A 15,205-nucleotide genomic window follows, 5' to 3' on the forward strand; every position below is an offset into this window, starting at 1 on the left:
GATCGAATTCTCCTTTCCCTCCCCTCTCCCTCTCGCGAGACGAGAGAGAGAGAGAATCGAAGAATCAACATCGTCCCTCCGACGGTTCTCCAACGCTACTGCAGGGTCGAGAGGGGCCAGGATTGGCGAGTACCGACTCGATGGTAGTATCGAACCGACAACTCGCCGGAGGGCAATCCGTCCGTCCGTCCCTGGCACGAGTTGTGCGAGGAGGCGCCAGCCGAACCCGATAACCTTGGGATTACTTATCACGTGTAGTTACCAACCGACCGAACGACCGACCCACGATCTCACCTCCTGTCTGCCGCGCATACGAAACACCCGATATACGTGCGTATAATTGACGCGTGACTGCCGACACCTGCTACGTCATACCGGCCGGAAGACGCACGTGTTCACGCGCGTTTCGCGACCGACCGAAATCCGGGCGTGTCAGGAGCGCGGAAATTTCGAGAACGCGCGTGCCGACGAAAACGAGAAGAGAGGAAAGGAAAGAGGACATACGTCAAGTCGGTCGGTCGGTCGGTCGGTCGGTCGGTCGATCGGTCGTTCGTTCGTTCGTTCAGCGGGCCTAACGTCAATCTGTTTGCCCAACTGCCGCGCCAGGCAACCGCGGAATGCAAGTCAGCTGCAATGTCAGCGTCAGACCGTCAAAAATCCGCGAGACTCGACATCTCTCGCAAGCGGATTCGTCAGCTGAATCGTCGCGGGACAAATAGGATAGATTTCGCGCGATATATAAACCACATAATATCAGAAATATGAGGAAGAGAGAGGGAGGACGGGGAGAAAGAGAGAGAGATTTATTATGCACTTTGATGCAGTATACCACACATTTTTTTAGTTATCTTGCGTACTTCTTTCATTCCATGAAAAAAATCCTGGTTAAAGTAACTTTTAGATAGATAGAAATAAAGATAGATAGAGAGAGAAAGAGAGAGACAGGAGGGAGAAAGAGATGATGTGTGACTCATTTATTTCAAGAGAAAGACAGAAAAAAACTGGCCGCCGTACAAGGGCTCGGAAAGAGAGAGAGGAAGAATTGGAGTCGCTCCAATATTACGACAAACGCAACTCGGGCAACGAGCGAAGATTCAGACATACATAGTTAACACGGGCATCACGAATAAGAGGAGAAATTAGATTCTCATGATCGCGACACGCTTCCGTTCTCCAACGGAGGCTCTCTGCGCTCGTCGAGAAGGCCGCTCGGCGGGAGGTTCAATCGATGACACGTCGGCGCGAGAGCCTCGGAGGAACGAAGCCGCGCGGCAGACGCGGTGACGCCTGCGGTGCACCGTCGCGATGACGACAACAACGACGACGACGACGACGATGATGTTAACCACCGCGCACACTGTTGGATAAACAAAAGCGCGAATGCACAGTAAGCAATCGGCGGGAAACGCGACTCGCGCTCGCGTGGCGATTCACGACGCGCCGGTGATTACGAACAGACACGCGGCGTACAGCGCGCACGTACAGTGTGTGTCCTACTTTTATCTTGTGCCGTCGCGAGATGCAAAATCGTGAAACAGCGCGCGCGAGAACAATGGCAGCAACGCGGACGCGCCGCGCGTTCTGACGAGAGAAACGAGAGCGAAGAGAAAAAAAGAAAATGGGAAAAAAGGATCGCATTTTCGCGCACTCGATGCAGCGTATTGCAAAAGGATGCACACGTGCGCAAGTCTCCCATGAAAAGTGCACGGTGAAAAGAGGTGCATCTTCTCCTCAAACGTGCCGTTCGGTCTGGCGCACCGTCTGACCGGAGTCTGGCCGTCGTGAGAGGAGAGGCGAAGCCAACGGCCCTCACGGCGCGTCACGGGTCAGGTCAGGTTCTCAGGGTTGCGCCACCACGGCTGCCGACGACACGAGAGCGCAGTGGTGCACATCCGCGACGATGCGGCGCGAGCACGAGGCGATGCACCGGGTGCAATCGTCATTCTCGCTCTACATTATGTGGAGAACCGTGCAGCGAACACGTGTTCACAGACACAAGGAAGAGGAGGTCCCTCACACGCGGTGCGGCACCCCGCACAATTTCTCACGGTCACAGAATTAACGGGGTGTTCCAGAGAACGCGTTCTTGTCTTCTCCCGGCCAGCTACTGTTTCCCGATCTTTCTTGGAAACGTCGGAGATCGGAATTAAAAGATTGAATTCAGTGGGGAATGGAAAATTCATAACGGACAATGACCCTCAAACAGCACACAGATATCTATACAGAGAGAACGATTTGGTTGAATGAAATAAACGCTTCCTTGGAGTAGTCCAAACGAATTTTTTGATTAATCGAACAAAATTTTGTTTAAAGCAACAAAAATATTTATTTGCGGCTTAGTTCCAAAGAAATATTTTTGTTGTGTCAACCAAGTAATTTGTGTGGACTATTCCAAAGAAACATTTATTTGATTCAATAAATCGTTCTTTCTGTATAAGATATGTCTTAACGACACCTCTTAAAGACGTCTATTGCCTGTTTCTGTAGGAAAGAATATATTTAAACATTTATTTGTGTGTAGAATATAAAATTTATTCACAGAAACACCCGAGTCGAAATCGTGTTCCCACTATTGACTTCAATATTCCTCTACTGTGATATTCTAAATCCCATATCAATCTTTTTTAATTCTATTTAACCTGCTAGCTTTGCTAGATCTTCTTCAGAACTTACGAGTGGAATTTCGTGCGTTTTCTGCTATTTACTACGCTATATAGGATTCCAGTTTCCATGTATATTGAACAAACATTTACATACATCCATCCTTCAGAACATACATATATCCTGCAGAATATATAGACATATTAGAAAATTTAAATTGAAATTCAGGTTGAAGGGGGTTAAATTTCGACTCGGGTAAAAGTTTTATATCCCACAAATAAATTTTCGAGTATTTTTTCTCAGCATATTTTTTATTAGCAACATTATCGTATCTTAATCCGAACTTAAATTCTATCTAGACAAAGACCTAAAAAACGAGTATTAAACACATAGAATATCATTAAGATATCTTAGATATTTGTGCACGGAGGTTGAAGCAGAAAAAATCGTCCGACGTCATACTTGAGTTTCTCGTTGAGGAAAATTCTTTTATTGACTCTTTAATCTTTGTATAATCTCTTACTCTTACAAAGTTAAACTTTGTATAAAACATCTTTGTATGAAACATGAAGCTGTTAGCCAACTCTCGATTGAAGACATCGCGAGACGCGGATTTGGTGACGTGAAAACGCACCAGAAAAAAAGAAGACTGTCGCAACGAAGAGACTGATCAAATCCGCGACTTTGCGTGAAGTACAGCTGTGGTAATTACTGCGATCGTTCCGCCGACCGAGCGAGGTCGTGTTTCCCCGTTCATTGCGCCATGTCATTTTTATTTCTGTGTCGTGCTTATGGCTTCCGCGTAATCCATTAAGAATGCGTTCGGTTCGGTCTGTAAAGCTGCCCCTTAACATCGTTTCCTCGTGCGCGACGAGAATTATCGCGCGCGGCCCACGAGGAACCGTCACTGGAACAAGCAAGCGAGCGAGCGATCGATACGGAAACGCGAGAGGAGGTAAAAAGAAGAAAAGAGGCAGACGAAGTAGTAGAAAATACGCCTGTGTCGAATCGAGCGGCGAGAATCGCGCGCGCGGTTCCGGAAAAATATTTTCCAGCCGGCCGCGAAACGCTCCCGCGAACAACGTCGTACGCGATGAATTATGCGTCGTCAAATGGCCGAAATGTTAGTCGGGCGACGGGTAATTGGCGGGTTTACCTGCGACGCGTGATTTATCATTGAGCGATCGCGAGAACGAGCGAGCGAACGTAACGTGGCGCATGCGATTCCGCAACGAGTAAATGCGGTCGGTGGCGCGCACGTAACGAATTTTCCGTTACGTAAAGTTTGGCGGTTATAGCGCGACTTTGTTGCGTACGCATCTCGCTCCGCAACGGCGGACGTTTCGCAAGGCGAAAAGACTGCGCCTCGAAGTCGCATGCTGCAGTCTTATCGTCGGCCTTATCGTCAATCTTATCGTTCGCGAGGATTTGGAAAGAAACACGAAAAATAGGAAAGGACCCAAGTCTACGTCCGCGTAAAATTCCATCGCGGTTCTCCTTCTCTTCCTCCTTCTCCTCCTCATCATCCTCCTACTCCTCCTACTCCTTCTCGCGCGGTGGGTATAACTAGAGATGAAAATAATCGAATCGGTGACGGTGACTTACTCGTCAAATTATTCGGTAAATTACTCGGTAATTTTGATAAGCTGGTAAAACGGTAACTTAGAAAAAAGATAAAGAAACACAGAAATTGTTATATAAAGCTCAAAAAGAGTATTAGCTTTTAAGATTGTTAAAAAACTTAACTCATATTTTCCATAAAATATTTTAATATTATGTATATATTGATATACTATATATAACAAATAGTAATTATATAGAAAACTAGATACAATACACATAGTAACTAAAGAAAAACTTTTTATAAAACTATCAAAAACAACAAATTGTAAAAATTACAAATAAATTGTCATCTTATCATAATTTTACCGTAAATAATCATCACTTTGAATCTGATAGTAATTTTAGAAATCTAACAAGGAAACCCACACAAGTGTCCGCCTTCGATTTTTATGAACTTGTAAAATGTTATACTTTAAATCAAAATAACATACGTTTTTTATTATAACTTTTTATTAAGGGAATGTGCCCTTTCGCAAGTTTAGGGGGTGAAATACCCCTTTAAAGAAAATCGATTTTTTTCATTCGAAGGGAATATAATGAAAACTAAGAGATAGAAAGAAATATTTTCAATAAAAGTTAAATGGTTTGAAGAATACTTTATAGAAATTATTTTAATAACTATAAGAAGTGGTGGGGAAAATATTAAAAAAAAATTTTTTTTTCAAATAATTTCTATAAAGTACTCTTCAAACCATTCAACTTTTATTCGAAATATTTTTTTCTATCTTTTATAATTTTCATTATATTCCCTTCGAATCGAAAAAAATCGATTTTCTTCAAAAGGGTATTTTACTCCTTGCGAAAGGGCACATATAATAAGAAACGTATCTTATTTTGACCTAAAGCACAACATATTACAAGTAATATATTGAGAGAAAAAAATATTTGGTCCAACTAAAATTATAGTTACTTTTGTCTCCAACCATTTTTTGTTGTCCTAACAAAAAATGATTTCTACATGCATTCAACGTTACTGTCATTAACATTATAGTAAAATTCAATAAAAAAATATATTTTTCTTTAAATTATAGTAAATTGTAGTATTTTACGATAGTAATGCCGCAAATTATGATAAAGAGATGGCGGATTATCTACGAGTAATTATTTGTCCCAAATCCACAATTCCCTGCGTTGAGTGAAACAACTCTACAATGAAATCGCTTGTTAAGAGAACAAGTCACGTATCGTTAAAAATGGAAAAGCTTTTAGAACACATAATGTCGATTAGACATGGTAGTTTTAAGTATTCCTTTACTTTTTAGTTCGTTTCTTCAACCGGCAAAAACTCAAGTAAAATGAGCCACACGTTACATAATTTATGAATTCGCGAGCAACAGACTGCACGATCGCGCCGATGAGTCTGTTACATCGATCGAGAAAAAACGGGCATTAATTAAACTTATCTCACGGAAGATTACTCTCATTTTACTCTCTGATTAGCCGTCGTTTAGTAATCTCCTTCTCTTTTTCTCTCAAATCGTAATAACGGTGATGTGCACGCGGAGATCGATAGAGTCGCGCGACTTGATCAGTGACAAGATTAACGACGTGGAATTAAAGACACAATATCACTATGAACAGAGTACAGTAAAAATACCGATGTCTGGACACTAATAATACTAATAACACGGAGAGAATATTGCGCTTTTTTTCACATAAATTTTTCTCAATTTTAGTAAATTTTCAGTATAAACTGTCAGTAAAGTTCGTTTTGTTAAGGCACATAACTTTCGTACATAACTGTCAGTAAAGTTCGTTTTGTTAAGGCACATAAATTTCACTAGAAATACAACAAATTTCTTAACAGCACATTTTTTAATTCCTAAAATCCCAAGTCGAAATTTTAGGCCTACTTTCGATCTCATTATATCATTTAACGTTTATTTTGATATTCTGAAGACTACATTAACCACTTTTGATTCCATTTAACCTAACTAACATTGAATGCCGTACGAGTTGAAGCCAAGAGACGTCGAACGGCGTCTTTTCACGTATGAACAGCTGCTTCAACGGCAGAAAAGGAAAGGTTTTTTGCATCATATCACGACTGGTGATGAAAGGTGGATATACTACGATAACCCTAAGCGTAGAAGATCGTAAGCCCGACATGCATCAACATAGTCGGCAAAGCCGAATATCCATGGTTCGAAGCTTCTGCTCTGCATTTGGTGGGATCAGCTGGGTGTAGTTTATTATGAGCTTTATCTAAAAGTCCTCTTTAGAATCTATAGGTGATATTTTGTGCTTTGTCTGCTATTTAGAGGTGTTAAATAGAATTTTACATTCTATGTATACATTATATGTATATTAAACATATATTCTGATTCAAGAATATACAGATGTTAGAAAGTTCAGGTCAAAAGTAGGACTAAAATCTCGTCTCGGAATGTAAGTAGCACCAATGACATAAAAAAGATAGTCAATTACGACAGAGTGTCGATCTATTCCTCGGTTACAGGATTCCGTAGTAATGTTTGCTATAAAATTCTGCCCATATATAATCTTGGTCTTTGAATACAAATATTTTATACGAGTCTTTAAAAACTAAAACAACAAGAATGTCCAGAGTTAGGCAGCAGTGTAAGAACAGTTGGAGACAAAAGTAATTATAATTTTAGTTGGACCAAACATTTTTTTCTCTCAGTATATTATACTTAGAGTTGTAAAATTACTGTCAGATTCAAAGTGACAATTACTTACGATAAAATTATGGTAAGATGACAATTTATTTATAATTTTTAAAATTTGTTATTTTTGGTAGTTTTATAAACATTTTTTCTTTAGTTACTACGTGTGTTGTATCTAGTTTTCTATATAATTACTATTTGTTACATACAGTATATCAATATATACACACACACACACAGTATCAAAATATTTCCTGGAAAATATGAGTTAAGTTTTTTAACAATCTTGAAAGCTAATGCTCCTTCTGAGTTGTATATAACAATTTCTGTGTTTCTTTACCTTTTTTCTAAGTTACCATTTTACCAGCTTGTCAAAATTACCGAGTAATTTACTGTAATTTGACGAGTAAGTCACCGTCACCGATTCGGTCATTTTCATCTCTGGTTGTTAACGTCCAGGTATTGGTACTTTTATCTTCACCTTGAAGGCATTAAATAACGGGTGGAAAGAAGCAAGAGAAAGAAGACGCAAGCGCGCGGGCATCGATGGTGCCCCTCCTCCGATAAGCGATTAATGCCCGATTTCACCAACGATGAAGCCTTAACCTGAATTGAAACTGTCTTCAGACAGGGATTTGGACTCGGCTTAAGATTGAATCGACCTTTAAGGACGTTAGCGGAATCGAATCTAGGGAAACAACACTCCTGAATTCCGCGTAGCAGACAGCGCACTGTCGCGCCTCTATCCTTAGATGGTCGTCGTTATGTAATTGCCGGGCGGCCGGCGGTGGTTTGCGGCAAAATTCCTAGGTCGATCCGATGTGTCCGACAATACTGGAGATCAATAACGACACGGCACGGCACGGCGCGCCACGCCACATCGTCGGCGATACCCCTTAATGCAAATCGTGCACGAAATGGTTACGTAACTCACGCTCCGACGTCATCTCGTTCGTCTCGACGTGGAGCGAAAACGGCAAATTGGGATTCCCAAATGTGTCACCTTTTTTTCTTTCCGCTTCTCGTCCGTTTCGCATCCCTACGACGAAGGAATTTGCGCTCGCGATCGCTGGAATGCGCTGCTTACTCGGACTCCTTGCGATTTAAATCGCACGTGCGACGTTACGGATGGTGAGTAAGTCGCGTTTCCGAGAACAAAAGAGATGATTAATAGGAACGTCATTGAACGCCTTTCTAATTCAAATTATCGCGGTATTTGTTTTCTATTTTTTTTTTTTTTTTAGTTCGTTGCTTCCTTCCAAGATCTGCGAGTAGTTCATTTCCGCGATAAACGGCGAGATAAATCTTATTTCGCCCTGAAAAAGAAGGACGAGTTGAATTCGCAAATGTGATGATCGACACATGAAGTAAATTAAATAGTGTCGCAAATAATTCACCTAAAAATGTATAATCTCATGCTTAGCGGAATCCTCTTATATATAACCTCAAGATAATCCTTCTGAGACTAAAAGGAAAATATTCTGAGCGTAATGTTATTCTTCTTCATTAAAAGAGAAATACTATTTCAGTAAAAGTATTCACTTAGAATAGAATAGGAAAAGTGTTTATTTAGGATTGCAGGAAATAATGCAATTACAGATTAGTTCTTTATGTTGAATGTTAGAATATCTTTCTTTTAGTTTCAAGGGAATCTTGAGGATTCATAACAAAGAAGATTTCGCTAAGAACGAAATTATATTTTCTAGGTACAGAATTAACGTGAGACAGCATTTGTCGGCCACATCGAGAAAATCATTGCGCAATTATTTGAGAACATTAATTCGCGAAAAATACTTCGAAGACAAAAAATCTCGATGCTACGTGGGAAAGTAAGAACGAAGGGAGACCGAGAAATTTGTAATCGAGAGAGAAGATTTATTTTGAATGTGCAGGAAGAAAATTCGCGCAAAATCACGTCGAGAATCGTGAAACACAGTATGATCCAGAATCTCCGCCTTGGGATCAATCGACGACCCAATTCGTCGCGCTTGCTCTCGATTCGAACGCCTGAAATTGATCCACGGAGAAACCCGTCTCTCTCTCTTTCTCTCTCTTTTGCTCTTTTCTGAATTACAATGATTATACCTGTGGTCTCTTTCTACATAATCCATGACGCAGAACAGGAAAACTGAGTTGCCTGGGGTTAGTGCCGCGTATTCGTGCGCATTCAGTTATCTACGTCGCGACTGTTACGTCAGATCCAATGTTGAATTCACTACCGATCATCGTAATTGGAGTCCTTCAAGAGCCTGGATACTTTCAACTTCTTACCGATCGGCCTATCTCTTTATTTGATCGAAAATGGCGAAACTGAGAATTATTTTTATTATCATATAAAGAGACTCCACAAAACTCTAGAGATTCTTTCACAGAAGAAATCGCTATTTTAAAATGGGAGATTTTAAAATGTGGAAAAAAATAATCTTTTAGAAATTAAGTGATCTATTATTTATGATCAATAGTATTACAAGTAATACTATAATAGTATTACAAATAATTATATGAGGTTTCTTTTAGAGATAAAATCGGGTTGAACCGAATACACACTCCTGATGAGTAAAACAAACGCCATTTTCGATCAAAAGTCATACGTGTCCAGATTCTTACTTGAGGGATAATTATAATACGTGCTCGCGTCGATCTTCTTGTCAAAATCGACCGCGATTAAACGTTAAATTTGTGCAATTTTTTTATTCTTAGTGTTGGTCGCGAGTGTTGTTCTCGGTCGCGGTAACACCGATTCGCGAGCCAATCGAGGATCGGTTAATTGAGTCAAAGCCGCTTGAAGAAAATGACAGACCCGCGCGCTTCGCAAAGGATGCACAACGCGATGTACGCGCGACACGTGCGTGTATCGCCGACACGGGTCTTTAAAACGCTTTTATCCCCTCCCGAAACGCGGTTCATCACTTGACCGCGTTGTTTGTCGCGTCGCAATCGCCCGCGATTTGATAAATAAAGCATTTTTTTTATTCTCTAAATTTCTTCAAGCGGAATTTCACTCGAAAAGCAGAGTGGCCGCCAAATCACTCGAATTCGAGCAATGTTTCGCTCATATTAATAGTCATTACTTGAAACTTGTCTCAAGTGAAATACTCAGAATTTGAATTTAGAGCCAGACGTGACGTGACCATTTTTTTTATCGCGATTGCAAAATAATGTAATGTCTCATATATAATATAATTCAAATAAAAAAACTCTTATCTAACTCTAAATTCAGATCTGAGTGTTTCACGTAGGACAAGTAATGCCACACTGTCATAGAAACACATTCACTCTAATCGATCGGAATATTCACTTATGTGGAGTAAGAATTCACTCTAAGTTTGAGTAAAACGCTCGCTCCTACGATTTTGAGTGGTAGTATTTTCGCTATCGCCTCGAGTGAAAATACTGTTACTCTTCGCTCGTTTTGAGCGAGCTCCCATTCCAAGATGTTTGGAAAGTTTCGCATCTGACACGATAGACCGTGAGAAACGTTTTGTCCGTTTCTGAATCGATTGTCCCGTCGGAAAACCTAGGTATCGATGGGCGTGATCGTTCTCGAATAGAAAAGCGAGATTCGTGATCGTTAAGCTCTTCCATCTGCTCTCTTCTTTTTTGATCGCGTCTTTTTAATACCTTCTTATGGATTTCTCTACTTGGCAAGATACGAGAAGAATAGATTTACAGCTTAAAGGGAGGAAGAAAAGCGCAAGAGATGGTGAAGAAAAGCGATTTTAAGTCTTATTCAGCCGGCGATCTGAGTCGGCTGACGCTTCGCTCTTATTCCCTACGTAGAACATGATTCTACCTGCGACGCATACACGGAGAGAGAATCCGAGACATTTTAACAAAGCAAACGGTCCAGGTTTAAACGGGGCTTAACTACTCTCGTATCAGTTCGTACGTTCGACTGGCATGCACGAGATCTGCAGAAATTAATCCTCCCATATATATACATATATATACATATATATACATATATATATATATATATATATATATATATATATATATATATATCACTACATTTCCTGTACTCAATAAAACTTATAGACTTTATTATTAATTAATGAAATTCATAAATTTGGTCACATCGATAAGATTCAGCGGGAGATAAACCAGAGAAAGAAATGTCACGAAGAGAAAAAGAAGCCTTTGAAGAGATCTTCAAAGAACATATCTTACCTTCATATTGTTCTCTACGACGTATTCGATGGAGCACATTTGGTACACCAAGTAGGCGCGTATCAGCTCCATAGTGGTTTTGCTCTTGAACGAGGCGATCGGGTCGTTAAACTTCAAATCGAGCGGGTCGATCTGTCGAGGCGGCGCCGGCGGCTGCTTGACGTCAGCGGCGGTGGTGGCGGCGCCGCCGGTGGCGTAGCAGCGCGTGTCACGCACCTGTGTAACCAACCGCAGGGACGGTGTCCTCGTCGCCGTTGCGTTCTCCAAGAGGCCGACGACGGGCATCGGCGACGCGCCGCATTTGGCCAGCTTTTTGCCGGCGCAGCATCGCCGCGACACGCTTCGCAAAAACGCCATTGCTTTTTGGCGCGGTCGCGCGCGCGTGTGCAAAGGGGAAAAGGGAGAAAAAAGAGAGAGCAAGACGAAGAGAGGGAGAGAATGCGGGGGAGGGAGAGTGCGGGAGAGAGAGAGAGAGAGAGAGAGAGAATTAGCGGACGAAAGAAATCGTCAGAGTGGCGTTTTCGCTGTATCGAGACGATATATCGCGTTCACTATAGTCTTCTCACCGAACTATCCTGTATCTCTTCTTCGGATAAGAATGGTAAAGGTAGATAGAGAGGCAGAAAGAGCACGAGAGGGCAGTGAAGGAGAGAGAGAGAGAGAGACAGAGAAAGAGGGAAAGACGATCGCGCGCGATGGATCAGCTCACCGACGACGATGCTCGGGGTGGTAAATAGTACCTGCCGCGGTCGAGTTGGGGAGTCCAATAGCTGAGAAGGCGGTTGCGGCGGCGACGTTGGTAGTGGTAGTAGCGGCCGCGGCGGTGGTGGTGGCGGTGGTGGTGGTGGTAGTGGCGGCAGCAACGGAGACGGCGGCAGCGGACAAGACTCTCTTCTCGGCGCGAAGCGCGAGGTATGGTGCTGCTGGTTTTCCCCTTTGCAGCACACACAGCGATGTGCGTCCAAAACGACGTATACGTGCATACACAGGAGCCGCGCGGCGCAACTGAGCCGATCGCTAGCGCGTCCTGCTAGCGCGTCGTCGTGACGCCGCGAGGTCGGTAGACGTAGAGACTCGACGAGAGGCGCGCGCGCACACAGCGAACGAGCGAACGAGCGAACGAGCGAGCGAACGAGCGAGCGAGTAACGTAACGGCAATGGCGGCCGACCGATCAGTTCCGTGCTTCTCTACCTCACCTCACGACGCGACGCGAATATTATTGATTTTCGCTCGCCGGGCGCCGCATCCGACACGGTGTCGTTGGAGCCGAGGCCACGGACGGCTTAAATGTAACGCGCCGCGTCGGAATACTCCGACCGTCGCCGACGCGCCTCGGTATGTACCGATTAACGCGCGCCGCCGCGTTTTTCGGCCACGGCGATTGGCCGCTCGCCGGAGGTGTGCGCCCGCGACTCGGCGTCGCATTGGTCCGTCGGAAACGCGGACGCATGCGCCCGCGCGATAGACACTAGTGTCACCAACAAAGTATTATTAAAGACCGCCAACCCTGGATGAATTTTTGAACTGGCTAAGAGGTCCGGAGGTAAATGAAGAAGGATAACTATTATCGATCATTTTTAGTTGTCCAATACAAATACCTGGATATTCAGTGTAACAAAGTTAATTTTATAATTCACAGCTGTGTTATGTATATAGACCCATTTTGAAGTGTATTCAATTTTTTAAACTATATTTCAGTGTAGTACTTCATCACAGTGTAGTATTTCATCACTCACACTAATGTTACATATTTTTATTGATAATTTTACCCACAAAAAATCATTAAGTAGCGAAATTTTTTAGTACAAAAGACACCGTAATGTTCGTGATTATCTCTTGACGATTAAAAAAGCTATTGGATTGATTAAAAGACAATTGTACACGCGAACATAGACGCAGTTACTAATGTGTAATACAGACATTAATATTACCTCGTCGGTGATAATATCCCTAACAGCAGAAATATCCAGGAGACGTCCAAAGTACATCCTGGGGACGTTTCTACGTCCTAAGGACATCCGTGAGACGTCCCCAGGAGATTTTGTGCTGTGTGGGATGCTTCGCACTTTAAATCGTTCCGCAGTTAAGACCGATTTACACTGCAAAAATGACAATGTTAGTGGCAAAATATGATTAATTTATTTTGCGACTTGTTGGGAATAATTGTTTTCAGCAATTTTAAATGGGACAATCTATATTTGCCAATAACCCTATTAGAAACATACGTTATAAGCAATGTTACTGTTGTTGTAAACCGGTCTTTATCTGTTGGAATTGACGTCTTGATCGTATTCATTCTTCCGCACAGTATATGAATCTGCATATGAATAAAGATATGAACTGTATAATATATACTTTTTAGAGCAGTCGATTCCCGCGATCATACTTCAAGAATTCGTTAAGACAATTTAAAGGTAGCATAGAAATCTAAGTTACCGATGGGGTAGAGGAAACCTAGATACAAAATTAAGAAGAAACAAATATGGTTGTAGGTGGCGCTTCGTATCTAATGAATTAGTGAGTGTAATGCACAATACCAGGGACTCTATTCCGTAACCACTTACCGACAATTGTCGGATCAGTAGATGCCGCAGCGCAGTTTTTTTATACCATAGAAAAGCTGCGCAACGACGTCTACCGATCCGACAATTGTCGATAAGTGGTTACGGAATAGAGCAACAGGCAATAGGAATAGACATTAGCCAATAGGAACAGGGAATAGAAATAATTGATTCGTATGTATTTGACCGGAAAAAAACTCCAGTTGGAAAACTATTCTTTTAAATCGTTTATATTTCGTATGAAGAGTTTTGAAGTGCAATTGAAAAGATTTGTGAGTCATTCTATTACTTGTAATTAATTGTTCTTTTTTGGACCATGTATTTAGCCGGAAATAATGACCGGAGGTAAATTAAACAAAGGGTCGGTATGGTATCGTTTGTATTTCGTATGAAAAGTTATGAAGTATCATTAAAAAGGTTTGTGAGTCATTCAGATAATTTTAATTAAATATTAAAAAATCATGTATTTGACCGAAATATCGATCTCAAGCGCTGCTGTGGAAGTACCGTCAGGCACGATCGATGTACTATCTAGTATTTCAATATTCCTGGTTCTTTTTCGGGTAATTATGTACAATAAGGCCTTTTTCGAATTTTGATATCTTTTTGCAACTCTTTTGGTAAAAATATTTATTTTGACTCCAATATTGATAATCAATCGGGGGAATCCGAAAAATATGCAAGTTATATATTGTTTTAACTTTTTTTTAATTTTTTTTTCACTTGTCGAACGTTGCTGCTTTCCCATAATTTAAACAAGTTACTAATCTTTTAATCGGTCGTTCGATATTGCAGTTACATAATGTGATTAAAAGATTAGTATATTGATATAATGTTTTTATGGGAGAGTGTGTGCTTCCCGCTTAAAGCGGGAATCAATTCCGATCGGAAACATTCTGTTATTTCCTAGATTTTTATTGTCTTCTAGAGGATACGGAATTGGAGCCAAAGCACAAGCACATCCGTAACATGTTACGTTACGTTAAGTACTGGGTACTTTCCAATTGCTTAATACATCTTGACACATACGTACACAAAACCAGTTTATTGGTCACATATTATCTAAAATATCTTGTATGATAATATGCACCCAATATGGTTTTGTGTAACACAGTATACACAACTGGAAAGTACCCACTGACAATACAGTGGCCATACCTGTACGTAAACTTAAACTTAAGTCAACGCACAAAGAAATCCGTAAACTTAACATGTTAGGGCCTTTGAGGTACCGTACACGAATTGACATAACAGTAACGTAAGACGTACCGTAAAAATTGACCAATCACTTTGAGTATCGTCGAACTGTAAGGTTGCCATTTTTGTGAATACTCGATTGCAATTGGTTCATTTTTACTGTTATTAATATAAATACTGTTATTAATTCGTGTGCGGCGCCCCTTTACATGTAGAAAAATTTTAACCGTAACCGTAAAGTCGTAAGAAAACTGACCAATCACAGTCGATTATTCCTCAAACGCAAGGAGAATAATCAACTCTGATTGGTCAGTTTTCTTACGACCTTATGGCTCCTGCACACAGCCGCGCGGCGGAAGTTCACTCGACAGCCAATCAATATGCTGCTTTCCCTAAAAACCTTCTAGCTCTTACGGAAAAACAAC

At 41.4% G+C, this 15,205-nt stretch overlaps 1 protein-coding gene across 1 annotated transcript in view; it reads right to left on the bottom strand.

Moving 5' to 3' along the window:
* LOC116844361 (proline dehydrogenase 1, mitochondrial) overlaps positions 1-11,378 on the bottom strand; it is a 28,943-nt gene extending 17,565 nt beyond the window's left edge. The window contains exon 1 of the mRNA XM_032815779.1: positions 11,022-11,378. Within this exon, the coding sequence (XP_032671670.1) occupies positions 11,022-11,378 (357 nt within the window). The remainder of the gene's footprint in view (positions 1-11,021) is intronic.
* Between the last annotated feature and the right edge of the window lie 3,827 nt (positions 11,379-15,205).

Source organism: Odontomachus brunneus, unplaced genomic scaffold (assembly GCF_010583005.1).
Source record: "Odontomachus brunneus isolate Ranch 3 - 2012 unplaced genomic scaffold, Obru_v1 Obru_scaffold_041, whole genome shotgun sequence".
In the NCBI taxonomy this organism is placed as follows: Eukaryota; Metazoa; Arthropoda; class Insecta; order Hymenoptera; family Formicidae; genus Odontomachus; species Odontomachus brunneus.